The sequence below is a fragment of the Salvia splendens genome, chromosome 13 (genome assembly GCF_004379255.2).
Source record: "Salvia splendens isolate huo1 chromosome 13, SspV2, whole genome shotgun sequence".
NCBI classification, from domain to species: domain Eukaryota; kingdom Viridiplantae; phylum Streptophyta; class Magnoliopsida; order Lamiales; family Lamiaceae; genus Salvia; species Salvia splendens.
In genome coordinates, this window is record NC_056044.1 from 23,606,388 (window position 1) to 23,627,427 (window position 21,040).

At 38.8% G+C, this 21,040-nt stretch overlaps 2 protein-coding genes and 2 long non-coding RNA genes across 5 annotated transcripts; 1 reads left to right on the forward strand and 3 right to left on the reverse strand.

The window, feature by feature from the left end:
* Positions 1 to 5,164: 5,164 nt before the first annotated feature.
* LOC121762416 lies at positions 5,165 to 8,153 on the reverse strand. Of its 2 annotated transcripts, none has more exons than XR_006042208.1 (3): positions 7,824 to 8,153; positions 6,590 to 6,653; positions 5,165 to 5,539 (listed from the first exon to the last, which is right to left on the reverse strand). It is a non-coding gene; the product is annotated as an uncharacterized LOC121762416 (long non-coding RNA). The 2 variants fall into 2 exon arrangements; XR_006042207.1 differs by having other exon boundaries at positions 5,165 to 6,096.
* Positions 7,079 to 8,342, forward strand: LOC121762417. Its single transcript, XR_006042209.1, has 2 exons — positions 7,079 to 7,654; positions 8,153 to 8,342. It is a non-coding gene; the product is annotated as an uncharacterized LOC121762417 (long non-coding RNA).
* A 912-nt stretch (positions 8,343 to 9,254) lies between these two features.
* Positions 9,255 to 11,025, reverse strand: LOC121760172. The gene is made up of 4 exons (XM_042155793.1): positions 10,602 to 11,025; positions 9,893 to 10,512; positions 9,600 to 9,800; positions 9,255 to 9,496 (listed from the first exon to the last, which is right to left on the reverse strand). The coding sequence occupies exons 1-4, from the start codon at positions 10,840 to 10,842 to the stop codon at positions 9,458 to 9,460; spliced, it is 1,101 nt and encodes a 366-aa protein (XP_042011727.1). The 5' UTR covers positions 10,843 to 11,025; the 3' UTR covers positions 9,255 to 9,457.
* A 1,828-nt stretch (positions 11,026 to 12,853) lies between these two features.
* LOC121761187 lies at positions 12,854 to 13,794 on the reverse strand. Its single transcript, XM_042156795.1, has one exon. It carries the CDS (start codon positions 13,666 to 13,668, stop codon positions 13,198 to 13,200), a length of 471 nt encoding a protein of 156 aa, XP_042012729.1. The 5' UTR covers positions 13,669 to 13,794; the 3' UTR covers positions 12,854 to 13,197.
* Positions 13,795 to 21,040: the final 7,246 nt, after the last annotated feature.

Here is a 21,040-nt window from a genome sequence, read left to right on the forward strand (position 1 = left end):
ATTTGTTGAGTGGACCCCAATTACACATTCCAACGTATAAGAGTAGTAAAATAAAGGGATAACTGCCTTAAAAGTCACAAACTTTGGCCTAATTCTGGTTTTTCCCATGAGCCATAAAACTGGCGTATAAAGTCACGAACTTTGTCGGGTTGCTGGTATTTCCTAAGTTGACCCGACCCTGTGTTTTCCGGTAAGTAAGTGTCCCACGTGGCATGCCTGAAATCTGACGTGGAAAACACCGAAAATTCATTAGCCCTAAAAGTCACAACCTTTTCCTATTTTCTGATTTTTCCCACGAACTTTTCACATTCTCCCGTCGCGATTTCTTCTCATGAGAATTCTGTTGTAATCCAATTTCAATTTTTTCCATTTCAAACAATCGATTTTTGGTCAATTTTGATTGAACTTGGAGCGAAGCCACGTGAGGTAAATGAATTCAGGGTCGGGGTTGGGGTCGGAATCGGGATGGCTGGATGGGGAAGAAGGGAGCATGGGGATGATAGGGGTAAAGAAGGAGTGGAGAGAAATGAGAGATTCGAGGGTGTATTGTGGCGGGGAGTTGGGGTTGATGAAGGTTAGGAGGAGGAGGAGGTTATTGACGTGAGCTCTAGAGGTCAGCAGCTGCTGTCCCATGGCTTTTAACTCGGATAGACTATGCTTATTTCTCTTCTTTTGCTTCTTCTCCGATGCGACGGACGCCATGGCTGCCGGTTAGAAACTGGTACTGAGGCGCCCAGAGAGAGAGATGAATGGGTTTATGGGTTTAGCGATTTTGTTGTTAGGGATTCGAATCTATGTCGGAAATACGGCTTTGCCCTTTTGCGTTGTTTTCTTTATTTTGTATCCAATTTCTATCAGGCCCAAATTACATTTTGGGCTGATTTAATCTGACCAAAAATAATTAGTTCGATTCTAATTTGTTGAGTGGACCCCAATTACACACTCCAACGTATAAGAGTAGTAAAATAAAGGGATAACTGCCTTAAAAGCCACAAACTTTGGCCGAATTCCGACTTTTCCCACGAGCCATAAAACTGGCGTATAAAGTAACGAACTTTGCCGGGTTGCTGGTATTTCCCAAGTTGACCCGACCCTGTGTTTTCCGGTAAGTAAGTGTCCCACGTGGCATGCCTGAAATCTGACGTGGAAAACGCCGAAAATTCATTAGCCCTAAAAGTCACAACCTTTTCCTATTTTCTGATTTTTCCCACGAACTTTTCACATTCTCCCGTCGCGATTTCTTCTCATGAGAATTCTGTTGTAATCCAATTTCAATTTTTTCCATTTAAAACAATCGATTTTTGGTCAATTTTGATTGAACTTGGAGCGAAGCCACGAGAGGTAAATGAATTCAGGTCGGGGTTGGGGTCGGAATCGGGATGGCTGGATGAGGAAGAAGGGAGCTTGGGGATGAGAGGAGTAAAGAAGGATTGGAGAGAAATGAGAGATTCGAGGGCGTATTGTGGCGGGGAGTTGGGGTTGATGAAGGTTAGGAGAAGGGGGAGGTTATTGACGTGAGCTCTAGTGGTCAGCAGCTTCTGTCCCATGGCTTTTAACTCGGATAGACTATGCTTATTTCTCTTCTTTTGCTTCTTCTCCGAAGCGATGGACGCCATGGCTGCCGGTTAGAAACTGGTACTGAGGCGCCCAGAGAGAGAGATGAATGGGTTTATGGGTTTAGCGATTTTGTTGTTAGGGATTCGAATTTATGTCGGAAATACGGCTTTGCCCTTTTGCGTTGTTTTCTTTATTTTGTATCCAATTTCTATCAGGCCCAAATTACATTTTGGGCTGATTTAATCTGAGCCCAAAATAATTAGTTCGATTCTAATTTGTTGAGTGGACCCTAATTACACACTCCAACGTATAAGAGTAGTAAAATAAAGGGATAACTGCCTTAAAAGCCACAAACTTTGGCCGAATTCTGATTTTTCCCATGAGCCATAAAACTGGCGTATAAAGTCACGAACTTTGCCGGGTTGCTGGTATTTCCCAAGTTGACCCGACCCTGTGTTTTCCGGTAAGTAAGTGTCCCACGTGGAATGCCTGAAATCTGACGTGGAAAACGCCGAAAATTCATTAGCCCTAAAAGTCACAACATTTTCCTATTTTCTGATTTTTCCCACGAACTTTTCACATTCTCCCGTCGCGATTTGTTCTCATGAGAATTCTGTTGTAATCCAATTTCAATTTTTTCCATTTCAAACAATCGATTTTTGGTCAATTTTGATTGAACTTGGAGCGAAGCCACGTGAGGTAAATGAATTCAGGGTCGGGGTTGGGGTCGGAATCGGGATGGCTGGATGAGGAAGAAGTGAGCTTGGGGATGAGAGGAGTAAAGAAGGATTGGAGAGAAAGGAGAGATTCGAGGGCGTATTGTGGCGGGGAGTTGGGGTTGATGAAGGTTAGGAGAAGGGGGAGGTTATTGACGTGAGCTCTAGTGGTCAGCAGCTGCTGTCCCATGGCTTTTAACTCGGATAGACTATGCTTATTTCTCTTCTTTTGCTTCTTCTCCGATGCGACGGACGCCATGGCTGCCGGTTAGAAACTGGTACTGAGGCGCCCAGAGAGAGAGATGAATGGGTTTATGGGTTTAGCGATTTTGTTGTTAGGGATTCGAATCTATGTCGGAAATACGGCTTTGCCCTTTTGCGTTGTTTTCTTTATTTTGTGTCCAATTTCTATCAGGCCCAAATTACATTTTGGGCTGATTTAATCTGAGCCCAAAATAATTAGTTCGATTCTAATTTGTTGAGTGGACCCCAATTACACACTCCAACGTATAAGAGTAGTAAAATAAAGGGATAACTGCTCTAAAAGTCACAAACTTTGGCCGAATTCCGGTTTTTCCCACGAGCCATAAAACTGGCGTATAAAGTCACGAACTTTGCCGGGTTGCTGGTATTTCCCAAGGTGACCCGACCCTGTGTTTTCCGGTAAGTAAGTGTCCCACATGGCATGCCTGAAATCTGACGTGGAAAACGCCGAAAATTCATTAGCCCTAAAAGTCACAACCTTTTCCTATTTTCTGATTTTTCCCACGAACTTTTCACATTCTCCCGTCGCGATTTCTTCTCATGAGAATTCTGTTGTAATCCAATTTCAATTTTTTCCATTTTAAACGATCAATATTTGGTCAATTTTGATTGAACTTGGAGCGACGCCACGTGAGGTAAATGAATTCAGGGTCGGGGTTGGGGTCGGAATCGGGATGGCTGGATGATGAAGAAGAGAGCTTGGGGATGAGAGGAGTAATGAAGGATTGGAGAGAAAGGAGAGATTCGAGGGCGTATTGTGGCGGGGAGTTGGGGTTGATGAAGGTTAGGAGAAGGGGGAGGTTATTGACGTGAGCTCTAGAGGTCAGCAGCTGCTGTCCCATGGCTTTTAACTCGGATAGACTATGCTTATTTCTCTTCTTTTGCTTCTTCTCCGATGCGACGGACGCCATGGCTGCCGGTTAGAAACTGGTACTGAGGCGCCCAGAGAGAGAGATGAATGGGTTTATGGGTTTAGCGATTTTGTTGTTAGGGATTCGAATCTATGTCGGAAATACGGCTTTGCCCTTTTGCGTTGTTTTCTTTATTTTGTGTCCAATTTCTATCAGGCCCAAATTACATTTTGGGCTGATTTAATCTGAGCCCAAAATAATTAGTTCGATTCTAATTTGTTGAGTGGACCCCAATTACACACTCCAACGTATAAGAGTAGTAAAATAAAGGGATAACTGCCTTAAAAGTCATAAACTTTGGCCGAATTCCGGTTTTTCCCACGAGCCATAAAACTGGCGTATAAAGTCACGAACTTTGTCGGGTTGCTGGTATTTCCCAAGTTGACCCGACCCTGTGTTTTCCGGTAAGTAAGTGTCCCACGTGGCATGCCTGAAATCTGACGTGGAAAACGCCGAAAATTCATTAGCCCTAAAAGTCACAACCTTTTCCTATTTTCTGATTTTCCCACGAACTTTTTACATTCTCCCGTCGCGATTTCTTCTCATGAGAATTCTGTTGTAATCCAATTTCAATTTTTTCCGTTTCAAACAATCGATTTTTGGTCAATTTTGATTGAATGTGTGATTTTTTGATTTGTTCGAAAGTAGTTAATTTTCTGGTTTGAATGTATGGTTTCAATCTCAATTTTGTGTTTTAGAATAATCACTCTAGCTCCCAAATCTCGACCAATTCAACGTATCTTTCAACAAATTAAACGACTCCATTCCAAAAGGCCTTGTAGGAACATCAAAGGAATAACTTCTTGACACTTCTCGAAAATCAAACTGACTACATTTCAAAAGGCCTCTTTTGTGGGATAAAATACAAGTAAGCTTAATTTTAACACGTCAGTAAAAACTCATCACGCTCTCAGCAACCACCTTAGCTTAAAAGGACACGTCAGCAGGATAATTTTTTAGTTCGTGGGAAAAACCAGAAAATGGGAATAGTTTGTGACTTTTTGGGCAGTTTGACACGTCAGTGGCCACGTCATCTTATACACTCAGCAGCCACATCAGCTTAAAAAGACACGTCAGCTCGCTCTTTCGCCGGAAAACCCATCATGGGAAATCGGCGACTAAATGCAAAGTTCGTGACTTTATACGCCAATTTTATGGCTCGTGGGAAAAACCGGAATTCGGGCAAAGTTGATGACTTTTAAGGCAGTTATCCCTAAAATAAATGTTTTACATAATTTTTTATTTGAATTGAACAAAATATGAAGTTGATCTGAGTCCTTTTTAGAACAAGAAGTCAGTTTTTTTGTTTAACCACGGGTGTACCGAAGATATTATGCTCATCAACGTATAGATGTTGAAACAACCTATGAGACTAATGGAGGAGACCATCAACGCCAATGTGTAGATGACTATGATGGCATGTACATGGGTTGCGTTAGTGTGCTAACTAATTTACAGTAATACTCCCCCCCCGTCCCTAAAAATTTGTCACTTATTTCCTTTTTCGTCTATTCCTAAAAATTTGTCATCTTTCATTTTTACTATTTTTGGTAGTAGACCGCATATTCCACTAACTCATTCCCAGCCACATTTTATTATAAAACTAATATATAAAATTAAGACCTATAAGTCACTAACTTTTTCAACTCACTTTCTATACATTTCTTAAAACTCGTACCGGGTCAAATGGTGACGAATTATGGGGAACGGAAGGAGTAAGTAATAATTTTCAATTTTGTGTATTAAAATTATCAACACAAAGACATAATTATATCAATACAACATGTAAATTTAAATGTCTACACAAAGACATAAGTTTATCATGACAAGAAGATTGTTAAATATATGCCTCTATGATGATATTTTTAACACCCAAAATGAGGGCACAGATTGGCATGCAGATGGCCTGGACCTTTGTTGGAAATATGTCCAAGCACAGAATATTTGGGATGGGCCCATACCCCATGGCGAAGAAGCTGCGGTAGAGAAGCACGCTGGCTGTTGACACGGCCGCCTTAATCATCTCACTTTACCATTTACAAGGGTCACAAGGGATGCTGTTAGCACTGGATTCCTCATCACTCACCTCACCTGAACCACATAAACAAGCTATTGGAGGTTTGCACAGATTTTAATTAACAGTTACAAAGCTTCCCATTTGATTGAAATAAGTAGCTTCCTATCACATAAAAAGGCTTCTTATTATTTCTGTACATAGCTTTTATTTTGCAAACTTACGCATAGAAAAAAACGACTAGGTGAAAATTGTTACATTCATAGTCGATGGCAGAGAATTGTGTCTGACACAATGTCACGACCGCACTTCCTAAGGATAGAAAGTACGGTTTGTCGTGACTAATGGGGGAATTAAGAAGCGGGTAAGAAGGGGAAAACAATCAAAGGGGTACAACATATAGATCAAAAGACGAACTTCAATTATCAAATCATAGTCTTAGTTCACAAAGCAACATAGTCGAATAAAAATTGGTCCAACAGATTAGAGAAAATAGAAGTAAGACTTAGAGTAGCGGAAGCAATTGAGAGTTTGACTACTACTATGTATGAGGACACAGTAGTAACCGGAACATTTATTGAATAAAAATCTTAGCTCATTGCTCAACATCCTCCGTCTCCCGTCCTCGCTCAACCTGCACATAGGGAAAACATATGCAGGGGCTGAGTACTTGATGCACTCAGTGAACTCATGCCAAAAACATTTTATTTTATAAGTTATGTCAGCCATCGTTAAGTGAAACTCGGGTTTTACTTTAAAATACCGAGAACCACAAAAATCATTTCCATCAAAAGGTGCATGCGCATGCAAACATCATCATCATCCCCCATCATGTACCATGTCTGAACCATCATGTGAAACGAGAATGTGGCCACAAACTCGATCACTGGACCGACCGACCTAAGGGACGACTCACGATCCCCATCAGTGCACTAGCCTAAGTAGGGCTTAGACCCTAGTTAGACCCGAATTCGTTAACCATCAAAGTCTAGTAGAATGTTATTCTAGTAGACAATCAGATAGGCAATTCAAAACATAAAATACGGCATGACATAACATTTGAAACCACCCTTATTTTACCATAAACATATCATTTCAAATAAAGGAGTTTAAGGAATAAAGCCCACCTCAAAAGCTTAGAATTTTCCTTAAATAGCTTCTCGATCCAACTTTAGCAGGCGTGCGAACCACCTTTCGGAAAATACATAAAGTACACATCAATCTCGGTAATGAAGACATTTTAGAATGCATGCACTCTAATTAAAAATCTTTTAATTCGTTTTCTCGGTTTTTTCGTGCATTTTTTATTATTCGTCGGCCACCCAGGGCGTCGCGTGCGACGCCGGTCGGCCGCTTACGTTCGTTCTTTCCTCCGTTGGCTCCTCGTATTTTCCATGACGTTGGAGTAAATTTCAAAAAATTATTTAAGCTCATAATATTTTTCGTAACTATTTCTCTTCGAAATTATATTATTTTCGTACTTAGGATAAAATTAGTCATCCTTCAAAATTCTTCGAAATTAATTAAATAATTTGTCGCAATTAATTATCGGGCCAACTTAAATAGATCATCTATTTTAATTTATTAGGCCCAATTCAAAAAAACAAAAAAAAAAACGAAAGAGCCCAACTCTTTACCACCCTCTCCCCAAGCCTTTCCTTCCTCTCTCTCTAACTCTGTCCCTCTTCTCTATCTTTCGGCCAAATTGAGAAATTCTCAATCCCGTCGCCTTCACCAACAATCCGGTTCTGATTCTCCCAATTTGCGGCCTTAAATTCATCTGAGATTGCTTGGATTTCGATTGGAGTGGAGCTGGAGGAACTCACCGCCGGGATTGCTGCTGCTCGTCCCCTTCTCGCCGTCGCTGCGAAGTCCAGCCGCCATAGTCTTCGGCTGGCTGTCAACACCGTTCATCCGAGCAGCCATGTCTCCTTCGCCGTCAGACGCCGTCAGACGCGACACCGCCGCTGTGGAGTCACCACTGCTCTGATGTCGCTGTTGTGCACTAACACCGCGCGCAGCAGTAGTTCGTCGCCCCGATGGCTGCTGTTCGGCAGCCCGTGCACTCCCAGGTTGTCGCCGCAGGGAGCCGCTGCTCCGTCGGTGGAGTTGCTGCCCCAAAACCAATCCGAACAGCCACCGCGCAGCCCCAAAACGTCCCGAACCGAACAACCCCGAAGCAGCCCCACAAGGTAAGTTCTTTACATTTCGTTATATTCTTTCGCATTCCGTTTAATTACCGGGGGAGGGGGTGTTGGATTGTTTGAGTCTGATTGATTTGTTTGATCGGTGCTACTTGTGTGGGAGTGGTGGAGGATGATATGCTATGTATAAACTGCTCGAAATTGGGAAGAAGTGTACCTCCAACCGTTTGAAGAAAAGTGGTGCAACCGGTCCGAAAGAGAGAGCTCCTTGGATTTGGAACTTTCGATTTCTGTCACAAGTTTTACATTTGTTGATCCTTGACAGAAGTGAAGCAAAATTTGGATATGGATTTGTTGAAAGGATTACCTATGAGTTTGATTGCAAAAGATGGTCCCTGCCGTGAGTTGCTGTGCTAGGAATTGAGAATCACAAGTTCTTCTACTCTCGGCTCTCTCTCTCAATTTGTTTGAAAACGCTGATGTGAATAGGGAAGGAGAGGGGATAATGAACATCAATTATAATTTGGGCGACCCTTGGTTTTGCAGAATTAATTGTGGAAGATGGAGAGGGGAAGAGTTGAAAGATGGAGAGTCTCCATGGTGGAAGAAATAGGCCAAGAGGAAAAAAAGTGTTGGGCTTGCTCCCACACATTATTTATTCATAGGCCAAAAATGATTTATTTTGTTGTAAATAAATCAAGCCCAAATTTTATTTATTTGCCATATAGTTCTTCTATTTTCCATGGCCCAAAGCCCTTTTTATATAAATATTTGGACTCAAATTCATCACTTGAGAATTCCAAGTGTAATATTATTATATTGCATTCTTGTTCACTAATTAAAGTTTGTAAACCTTAATTATTTTTATTTTTTTTCGTTTCCTCTTGTTTAGACAATTTTTTTTGTCTCGTAGTAACTTGGTGTTATTCCGAGTACTATAAATACCATATTTTATAAAAACAAGACAAGAAGCAAAGAAAGACGATAAAATTTTATTAATTATTTCACGACATATTTTTATTTAGTACTTAAAAGTACGGGCGTTACACACAATGAGTGAATGACACACACACACATACTTTGAAAAGGCTGAAACATCTTCAGAGGGTAAGTAGACAGTAATTGCATACTTTCATAACTAATCGAACTTCATAAATGTATCTTAGATTCATTACATGATCTTATATATGGACTGTTAAAAATATTGTCATTCATCTGTTGTTAGATGGGAATGATATGAATATGCATTTGTCAACTATCTCCGGAACATGATTCCGGGTTGGAAGGATTGTTTATGGGGAATTTGTTGCTATGACGGCAAAGGAAAATGGTGGCATTGGAAGGTGACAAATGCGAAACAGCTTGAATATGCATGAGAGATGCTCCGGGAGCGCTTACCTTTTCACAGTAAACATAGGACAGGTATATAACAGGATACTTTGCCTTCACTTTTTTCTAATTTTTAGGTTATCACAGCGGGTGAAACTCTTTGAATTGCACAAAGAGATCCTCTATAACTATAGGAACATTTTGTGCATACATACAATAGCTGATTGTACAAATGTTGGCATGTGGAATTCAATTGTAAGATAAACGGTTTGCCACTTTTCCTTTCACTTCTATGTCCATAATGATTGCCAATACCATATACTTTGAATAAGGATGACAATGGAAACTACAATTGTGTTTCCCCTTCATTTGCTCATTCATATTTCTGGAAATATATAGTGTGTTTGCAAATATATTAGTACTAACAAAATACTCATCAATTACTGCAACAACAGAGTATTTGTAGTTTCTCTAAGGTATTGCATTTGGTATGGTCATAACGTCGAGATACAAGCTGCGATATTATATTTGGGTTGCAGTTTCATTTGCTATTGCAATCTCCTGCAACAGAATTGTGTAATATGAGTTGAGATTGCAATGAATATCATAATTTGATAAGTGAAATATGCTGATATTTGAATGCTGCATATACACCAAAATATACCTTAAGCTGTGCTTTGCCTGAAAAGATGCATTTTGATGTGATGGCCCGCCCCTCATCTAACAACCAACCGACTTCACAACAGGTTATTTCATTGTCTTCTCTCTTCTTCACTGAGGACCATAGTTGCTTGGGGAGTAATACAAGGCCTCCCTCATCTCTGATTGATTTGCTTGCACGTTCATCGTCAAGTTGTTGAATCATCTTTTATCAGCAACACAAACAATTCCACATTCATTATATCAATGGATGCCAAATATCCAAAATAAGGAGAGAGAGCTATTATCATTACATACATTGTGAGAAGCATCAAATCTGGCAACAGCACTGGTGCCTTGCCAAACACCACAAACTCGTGAAGCTTCAAGCCGCTCTGTGGCAGCAAAGGCTGAGTCGCGAATGGCGCATCCACCGAGCTGATCACCGTTCCTGAAGGGGCCATACCACTGCTCCACAAACACCTTGATCCGAACCAATTTCAACTCAGAATCGAGCACCTGAATTACCCTCACCCTAGACTCTTTGTTATTGGGATCAATCAGGCAATGCTCCAGCTCAATTGATTTGACTGCAGAATCAACTGCTACGTAACATCCGGTGGGTGCATATGCGAAGGCGGAGCCATGGCGTGCCGAAATGTGCCTCTCCTCTGAGGAGTAGATGGTGGCGGCGTCGGCTTCACATCCGACGGTGGGGAGGAGCTTGATGGATCTGTAGGTGAGAGAGGGGGTGTCTGTGTTGTCAGCGGTAGCGAGGGTGGGGCACTGGGTTTGCCAGTCGAATACCTTGACCTCCCACTCCCTGTACGCCTCTGGCACCACCGATTCCGGCAGTTCCACGGCTTGCCCCTCCGCCGTGAAATCGGCCCCAAATCCGTCCCATTCTCCCGATACCTTTTCAGCAAATTCTACCCAGCCTTCATTGATATACAAATACGTGATTGATAATAAACCAATCAATTATTAATTGAACAAAATAGTAAGAGAAAGTTGTCTCGGTAGTTACTGGTGGTTATAGATATCGAAGCGGAATCGTTCACGTCGGCGGTGGTGGTGGTAGCGGCGGAGATGCGGGTGAGAATCGGTGCAGCAGGTGTGCTAGTATTGGAACTAGTATTACGGAATTGGTGCGTAATAGGAAATTGGAGGGTGGAAGAGGAGCGGAGGGATAAGACGGGCGGGTGGCACTGCGAAGAGGGTGAGAGGATATTGGTATTGGAGGAGAAGAAGGCTGCCGTCATGGCCATGATATTTTAGTCAATATCTCCTCTTTCTCTCTCTCAACGTTTCTGCAAATCGCTGGCAGCCAGATTGTTTCGATACACCAAGATATGGAATTGAACGTCTATCCGCCGCCGCAACCACCACCATCCGTTTATGATTGGTTGGGGACAAAATCGACAAAATTTATGGACTATGGTCTGTGGAGAGTGGAGACTAGTGGAATATTCTCTCTACGCTGCACATTGATTTACTGCCTATACTGAATACTTATTCAGTTAAATAAATAAATATACAGTCACGGTCATTTTGCTTATAATCGCCGGTGACTTTACTCGTCGGTGTTGGTAACATTACTCATTTTTCTTTTTGATTTATTCCAATCAAGATGACTCGATATTAAAAATGGAAACATCTTTTATCTCTACTTTATTCCCCTCTCTTACTTTAACGGAGACAGTTGGTAAGCAAGTTATGTGAAAACTGAAAAGCCAGACCGACGAAATTTACATAAAATTCATAAGCCTTCTTAAATCGGTTCCTAACTTTCTAAAATACTGATTCTAATCCTCGAATACGATGTGCCCATGTGAGTTAATTATTGCAATGATGAAATGGTGGATTAATTCTTTAGAATTTCCCATATTAAATGAGAACTAATATTCTATTCGTCCATAATCAATAAGTTTTTATCTAAAGTATTTTATTTTATTTTATTTTTTTGTATTAAAACTTAGTATCATTCATTATTAAGAGTATTGATAGTATATGAATAAGTAGTACTCCCTCCGTCCCCTAATAATTGTCCACTTTGGTTCCAATACAGATTTTAAGAAATGTAAAATAAAGTTGGTTGAAAAAGTTAGTTGAATATGAATCTCACTTTTATATATAATTTTATAATAAAATATGAATGAAATGAGTTAATGGAATGCGAAGTGTACTTACTATTTATGGTAAAAAAGTGAAATTGGACAATTATGGGGGACATATGAAAATGACAAAGATGGACAATTAATGAAAAACTAAAGAAGTAGTATTATTAATTTTCAATACAAATGCAAATAACTACCCAATTTCTTAATGCATGTGTGTCCATAATTCATAAATCCACTACTTTTCAAATACAAAGGATTTTAAGGAAGTAGGAAAGTCCTCAAGTCCAGAATCATGAAGCACAAAATATCCAAAAAGTGGAGGATGGAATTATTCATTATAGAAAACATAGTTCAACCTCATACCAAACTCAATCAAGACTAACAAGTTTGGGTGGGTGTATTGTCCTTTTAGGCAAAAGAGAAATAAATGAATTATTGTTTCCTAGAGAAAGACGAATTTTGTCATTCAATATTTCAACAAATTAAGACGAAAGGATGCCTCCAAAAGAAGTTTGACAGGCCATTGGTTACTACGAGATGCAAAATTAGCAGTGTTTTAATTTGTGTCAAAGAAAATGGAGTACAAAAATGAATTAGAAAGGCCACGGATCAACATGGACATAATTTAATTTTCACATCACACTCAAGTTGGATGGCCTCAGAGTTTTCTCTAAGCCTAGCGTTTTTAACACCCCTAAGTAGCCTAATACCAAATTCCAATTATGAAAACCATATGCTTCCTTGCCATTTTATTATATTATAGTACCTTTATGCAACTCAAATCAATTTTAATAGTATATTAACTTAATAAAAATCCAATAATTAAGGACAAGCCTAACATTCAATAACCTCATTTCCACTCTGTCTACCAACTAAATGCATCTCTTTTCGAACTTATTAATATAGACCTCTCGCGCATATATAAATAAATAAATCGATATACTTTTATAATTATAGGCAGTATAACTGATCAATCAAGAACTTTATGATTCAGGACTATATTGTGAGCAATGATTTGAATAAACATAAAATAACTTATTAATAAATGCAAACAGAGAAGTCGGTGGTGAATGGATCACCGACATATACAGGTTGAGTTGGGGAAGAAACACATGTAACTATATGCACCAACCAGAAATTGTGATTGGTGTCGGCACCATTCATGAAATTTAGCAGAGCTGAATTCAGATTTGTATGGAACATTTTACAATTAAGTGGCCATCTTCATATATTTCAACGAATTACAAACCAAACTACTCATGATAAATGAAACAACTAATTAAAAAGAATATCATACAAAACGCTATATATGAATTAATTAATCACACGCACAATGAAAGATTTGATACCGGCCGGGCCGATCCCCTCAGATTAAGCGTAACTGAATTTGAGAGACAGCAGAATTGAGCCAAAAAGGGGGATCGAATATACGTAATAATACCGGCAATCAATAAATGAAAGAACGATTATCCGAACAGTAGAATCGCATGAAGGAATGGTAGATCAGTGGATGAAGGAGGCGGAGGACCTTCCATTGTCGAAATTCTTGAAGGAATCGTAGCGGAAGGTCTGGGGGAGACCGACATTGTCGGAGCCGAGCAGCTTGCGGCGGAGCTGGGAGGTGAGCTTGTAGAAGACGTGGCGCCAGCTGCCCCTGCTGTGGCTGCCGATGGCAGCGACCTCTTCCTCGTTCATTTCCAGATCGGCGGCGAAGGTAGGTTTTCGGGTGAGGATCCATCCCCATCCCCACTCCCACCACTTCCTCACGGAGCTGCCGGCGTATTCGCCCATGGCGGATATGGATTTGGAGCGCCGCATGGCCCACGCAGCGGCCGGGGAGGACGACGGCTGGATCTTTAGATTCAGGGAGAGAGAGGAGAGCCGGTGGCGGATCCCGGGCCCAGAGGCCTCACGGGTAGCCGACTGTGAGAGAGGAAGAGATTGCTTTCTCTGCAGCTGGAAAACGGAGCTCATGATGAGTATTTGGATTGGAATCTACACCCAATTGCAGAAAAGTTCTTCGAGAGAGAAAGAAGGGAAGAGAAGAGGAGACGAGAATTTGGAAGGTAATGTTCCAAGCACAGCATCGTCACAGCCTGTTTTATTCGGTTTTCAAAGGTTTACAGCCAATACCGATTATGGGTCCTTTATTTTTTACTTTCTATCTTTTTTTTTTCAAAATTTGGCTGGTGAGACCACAAATCCACAATACTATACGTATATTTTCCGAGAGTTAAAAAATTGATACAATTTCCTCTTTTTATAGTAAAAAATATTGTTACTTTTTTATTACTCCATGAAGATAGAGTTTATTTGACTCAGATTAATTACATAAATTTAAAATAGAATACTTATTCTTCTTACTAATTAATTACTACTATTTCATTAAATCACTGGCATACAAAAGCAATTATAAAACGCATGAAGTAATACTTTTCAAAATGTTAGCAAATTTAATCCCAAATTTTGAAATGTATGGGAACTAGTCCTTTTTTTTCAAAATCTTTCAATATTTTAGGGGTTATTTGGTAAACAAGATAGAGATGAAACAATTTAAGACAATGTACTCACATTTGTTAACTTTCACTATGATAACATGAAGTAGTGTTTCGTTTAATTGGTACTTCTAGTATAGAATGCGATGACAATTCATCAGTCATGTATACTCTCTTGCAAACAAGAGTATCCCCAAAATAATCTCATTTTGCCTTAATTATTGGCTTGGAAACATTAGGGTTCCCAAAACATTTCAACATCATTCTCTTGCTCTAATCCTAATCGGTGTCACAAGCAAAATATTCGCAACGGACCCTTGATTTGTTATTTGTAGTGATGTCCACATTCTTTAATGACTCCGAATTTAAGGTGGAGTAGTTGTGTATGATAAAACAGAGTAGAAAATGTGATTGAATATTTTAATGAGAAGAGTGGAGAGGGGAGAGAAAGATTTATTTCCAAATATATAAAGTGGACATATTAAATATGACAAACTAAAATTGAATAGTGGACATCTTAAGTGGGACGGATGCAATACTTGTTTTTACATTACAATGTAATAATGCTACACCCTTTGTCCCTTTGTAGTAGAAACATTTATTTTGGACACGAGATATAAGAAATTTATTAAGTGAATTATGAGAAGAGAGAATAAAGTACAAAAAAGAATAAAATAGAGAGATGAAAATATAATAAAGTAAGAGATATAATAAAATAGTAACAAAGAAGAGATGTGTTACTTTTTTCCAAAAGAATAAAAATGACTCAGCTATAGTGAGACGGTCTAAAAAGAGATATGACTAAGAGAGGCGGAGAGAGTAAAATGTTCATATGATCTAGTGTGGTGTGGTTGGAAATACTATACCATGTAGACATGTGAAACATGCTATATGGTATCATTGTAGTAAATCATGGATTAAGATAGTGAAAGAGTTGAGCTAATGGATTGATAAGATATCAACATCTATTTGAAAAACTAATATTGTATCTTTTTCTTACTAGTTCCGATATTTCTTGGTTTGTTGTCTTGTTGGAGTGATGAGTTAGTTTATGCATAAACCAATCATCTTGAAACTGCATATAGAATCATAATATATCAAAAGAAGACACATAGTCATGGAATTCTGTTTCAATAGTATGTTCATTTAGAGATATATGGATATATGGATACAATGATGCCAATTGAGCTGATAATCCTAAGATATGAGGTCCACAAGTTATTTACCTTTGTCGGAAGAAATTTGGTGATACGGAAAAGTAAGAAGCAAAATGTTGTTGCACTCTCTAGCACCGAAGCTGTGTTTAGAGGCGCGGGAAGTGGAATAATAGAAGATTTGTGGCTACATAGAGTGTTGAATTAAATAGATTGGGTCTCCACTATCCAAAACTTGTCAATTCTTTTATGATAACAAATCACTCCCTCTATCCCCTATTAATTTGCACTGTTTGACTTGGCACGAGTTTTAAAAATATGGTGGAAAGTGGGAGAAAAAGTTAGTGGAACGTTGGAAATACTATACCATGTTAACATGTGAAACATTGTATATGGTATCATTGTAGTAAATCATGGATTACTATCGTGAAAGAGTTGAGCTAATGGATAGATAAGATATTAACGTCTATTGGAAAACTAAAACTGTATCGTTTCCTTACTAGATCTGATATTTCTGTGTTGTTGTCTTGTTGGAGCGATGAGTTAGTTTATGCATCAACCAATCATCTTGAAATTGCATTGAGAATCATCATATATCAAAAGAAGACACATAGTCATGGAATTTTACTTCAAAAGTATATTCATTTGGTGATATGGATACAATGATGCCAATTGGGATAATAATTGATACACTAGGATTTTGCACTGTTTTAAGGCCTTTATTTGGTCCGTTTTGAGTGTATAAGTTGCATTACATGTCCATTATTTGCATATTTTATATATTTTGATATTTTGACGTGTTTTGTGAGAAACGTGCAAAACAGAGTCTAAAAAGATAGCAAAAAGTCAAATATGGAAATCTGGAGTATTCAAGCCAGCCAGCGGTCCGCTACACCTTAGCCAGCTATTGCTGGCCGCCATCGGCTGCTGCCCCTATAGTGGCCCGCTTCGAAAAATAGAGCTGAAAAGATGAACACGCCCAACGATAGTTGATTTAGATCCAGTAGCTAAGGAGTGAAAGCCAGCAACCGCTAATCGAGATACAAAAGCTACAAGATGATTTGCAGCTACCGCTGAACAAAGTGCAGCGGCCCGCTGGGAAAACGCGGCGCACATGTCTTACTTTCTCTTCAAGACTTTCTATACTGTGCTGAAGATTTACAACATTATGAAGCACGACTTTAAGGCTATAAATACCCCCTCAAGCTTCACCAAAAGGAGAATCCTTTGCTGCATTATTTTCAGAGTATAATTTTTTAGAGTTCCTTCCACTGTTCATCAAGATCCAAGGTCTTTGATGTGTGGATTTTAAGAGAAGATCAAGACTACAATATTCAACTTTTGGGTTCTATTGCTTTAGTTCTTATTTTTTATATGTTTTCCCTACAAACTATGTTTTTAGATTATTCAGTCATATATAACTAAATTCATAGAAATCTAGGAATATGTTAGTAACGACTTTCGTTTATACTGATCCTATTTATTTATTATCTGTTTAGTTCATTACTTTGCTTATATTCTAAGTGTTGGATATTGTTTCATGTTTGAGTGACACATTCTATGATGATCTATTGACGTGCAAGATTAATCGTGAGAGGAGGTTTGCATGTTGAAAAGCCTAATTGACTTACAATTAACTCCCCTTAAAACGGTACTGTTAATTGAGAGTGAGAACATTAGGAGTCTTAGGAGCTTTAAGGAGTTACAAATCTAGGATTGACGCCCCTAGTGTCTGTAATCTACTTTCTACCTCATGGACAATATTTATGTGACTCGTTTTAGTAAAGTATGAATTGTTCTAGGGTGTAGTAGTTGGAACTTGTGTAAACCATATCTGTGAAAGCACATCCCTGAAATTCCCTTATCTCATCTGTTTTATCTCAATGATTTTATCTGCAACTGTTTACTTGCTTTTGTTATTTTACAAATTTTTCTTTTCAAAAACCAAAAATATTTATTTTTCTAAGTAGTAGAAGATAATGCGTATTTTAGAGTATCTTGTCTGGTTTACACAATATATCAAGTTTAACTAATTAACTCTAATAATACTACAATACTGCAAGATTACAGTGCCGTAGTAGTATTTCAAGTGTCGATCCACAGGGAGGCGAAATATTATTTACACTTAAAAGCATACAAAAACATGTAAAGATTTGATTTTGGAATTTGAAAGTTTGTGACAAAATAAAGCTACAAATTAACTAGAGAAAGACTTTTCAAACGGGAAAACATGTCACTCCAAGTTGCTCACTAGACTTGTATTGTTCTACACCTTTAACAATGAAACATATGAAGGGATTAAAACATCAACCTAATCAGGTACACTAAACATGTACACGATGAGTAGTTCACAATTAGCTGAACACATAACCTATGAACCAATTTTCAATGTCTATAAACTCCTGCGGAAGCGCGAGAGAAATAAACATCTACTATAATCACCTACTTAATCCAGTATCAAATTATCCTCTGAACAATTCTAATTCAATAGCATACCAACAATCAAACATTTCTAAACTATGTTAAAGAGACAATAGCAAAGAAAAGAACAACACTACATTATTAGCCAAAAACATAGTGTATAAACATTGAGCACATTGTTGGTAACAAAACACATGAACTCAATGGTGTAGAAATATCCATACAAAGCCTATATTACAACTTGGAGCGACATAGAGAGTTTAGCCTAAACACTGAAGGGGTTGGCAGCGGAAGCGTGCATGAAATAAATCACATAATAATCAGATCTATTTAGCAGATTATTTAGACAAATTCTATTAGTGTAATTATCGCATGTATCATGCTCATAACTTGAATTAAACATGCTTTAAGTATAATCGAAACCTAAAGCATGCTTTTCTACAGAGTAGGAATAATACCTTATTGATTCTCCAAAGAATCGACGATGGCTAGCGACTTCTCCACGTGAGGCGTCAAGTACTAGACCATGGATCTTCTGGCTGGTTCCCGAATTGTATTCCGATATCAGTGTGGGCTAATCTCACCGGGATACTAGGACTTGAATAAATAGGACAGAAAAGTCGATCTCACGGGGGAGAGCTGAGGGAGAAAAAATCATCCCCTACTATATGTGGGAGTGGATGAAATTTTAGTAAAAATTAAAGTGTATTTTCTGTCTCATTTATTCTCCTATTTATATTAAGTTCCTTTTGGGCCCAGACAGGGATCTGTGGAAGGTTTTGGATATGGGCTCCTCCAATTAGCTTTATACTAATTAAATTGAACCCATAATTTAATATAAGCTTTAATTGGAATATTACGAGCAGCCACTACAGAAGTAATATTGAACTCCCCATCCAAATCCGAAATTACAAGTCATCCGGGTTTCCGTTTTAACTTTTATTTCTCGTGCTTAAGATATAAATATCCATTAATTAATTAATGTCTGCTATGGACTTAATTAATTAACTTCTTATTAATTCCAAGAGTGGACTTAGTATGAAATGTTAGGTTTAGTATACTGAAAAGCATGTTTCGAGCGAGTTCGCACGAATAGAATCTTACTTGTGTACGGAAAAACTCTACAATCCACTTTTGACCCGATTCAGTATCATTCAAGCAGTTTGCACGAATAGAATCAATATATTATTACATTGTGTTTGCTTGTGCGTTTATAAGATGTTTTATAAACATTTAAATGCATAAGAAGTAAACAAAGCATAAGTCTTTTGCTTAGTAGACTGGCCGTGGGCTGCGCTCACTTTAAGGTACTACAGTCGGTTCTAAGCAATGCTTTGCAAAAGAAAAGAAGAATTTCACAACCTAGATAGGCTTTAGCTACCTATCGTGAAAGGTTGCAATGCCAGTCCGATTATTTCTAAGCCTTATTGAAATAAGATGACGTTGGTGTGGTATAGCACTGAATGGATCTAACAGCAAGACGAGTCTTTATGCTATCTACTGAAAGACGAGGTCTTGATAATTAATTTCTTAATCTACAAACGTTAGCATTGAGCATACGACATTGAGTATCTACTACTTTGACTTACCAAAGGTGCGGGTTTTTCGTCACCCAACGATCCAGGTATATTGGGTAGTGGTGATTATTATCTAGCGGTGCTAGGATTGCTATTATGTTGAATCGTGCACGAGGTGAGTCTCGTTTGATAATGTCATCAAGAGGAGCTTGAACAAGGTTTTATTATTCGGAAACTGGCCAGTTGGAGTTTTATTACTCTATGATTAATAAATAAATGTTTCTTGCTAAGTCTACTTTGGAATTAATAAGATGTTAATTAATTAAGTCCATAGCAGACTTTAATTAATTAATGGGCATTTATATCTTAAGCACGAGAAATAAATAATAAACAGAATGGAAACCCGGAATACTTATAATTTCGGATTTGGATGGGGAGTTCAATATTACTTCTGTAGTGGCTGTTCGTAATATTCCAATATAAGCTTGTACTAAATTGTGGGTTCAATTTAATTAGTAAAAAGCTAATTTGGGGAGCCCATATCCAAAACCTTCCATAGATCCCTAACTGGGCCCAATATGAACTATTATAAATAGGAGAATAAAAGAGACAGAATTTCACAATTTTCTTTTGATGAAAATTTCGTCCCTCACATATACAATGTAGGGGACGAAAATTTCTCAATTCCCCTCCGTGAGATTTTCAGCTCCACCTCCGTGAGGAATTTTCTGTCTTCTTTATTCGAGTCCTAGTGTTTCGATAAGATCAGCCCACCCTGATGTCGGAATACAGTTCGGGACACCAGTCAGAAGATCTGTGGTCTAGTATTGAAGATCATCGTGGAGAAGGCGCGAGCAATCGACGATTTTTTGGAGAATCAAATCGGTAACTCTAAACCGTAGAATTCAGGTTTAGGATTTATATTCTATGAGCATGAATTATTTGCGTTCTAGCATGCAATTCTGTGTTAACATGTGAATAGATTAATCCCGTCGGTCAAATAGATCCCACGTCTGATTCATTTGTTTTGTACAAGTCTTCCGCTGTGCAAGGACTTCAAACCCCAACAATTGGTATCAGAGCCAATTTTTTGACTCTGATTATGTGGATTAATTTCATGTTACGTGAATTGTTTGAACGTGTGTTCCGTGGCGTGTTTGTCTTTATATTTGTTTACCACAACACAAATAAAACGACGAGAATTTGAATGTTTCAAATTCAATAGAGCAAAGTTTGACTTCTCATGTGCGGCAATAATGGGTGATTTCAATTAATTTTGAATCGGTACATATAAGAATTCATAGGCAATTCTTTAATGTTATGATTACCTTGATTACATCTTTGGTATACTCCACGCCATATTGTTTTGGGCGGTCTGTTCGGGTTTTGCGGGTTTACTTGCGAGAGATCCGATGGCGGCGTCGCTGAGAGCGAGGGCTTAGGCAGCAACGCAGCAGCTCTTGAAAGCTACGGAAACGATGCCACAACGGCTGCAGGAGAGAGCAGCGATGGAGAGGCGACCGGACAGCAGCGGGTGCGACGACGTAGCGACTGCAGCGTCGGTAACCCGCAGTGCAGCGCCGGCGTCGGAGAAGTCAGGCAACTCGACGGTGCGAGAGCTTGCAACCTCGCATTGCCTTGTTCCGTGACTTCGCTTTCCAAAATTGAATTAGGGTTTCCTAACCTTTGGAATTAATTTGGGAAATAATTCAAGATTAATTTAGAAATAAGATTTGAATATATCTTTTTGTGGATTTTA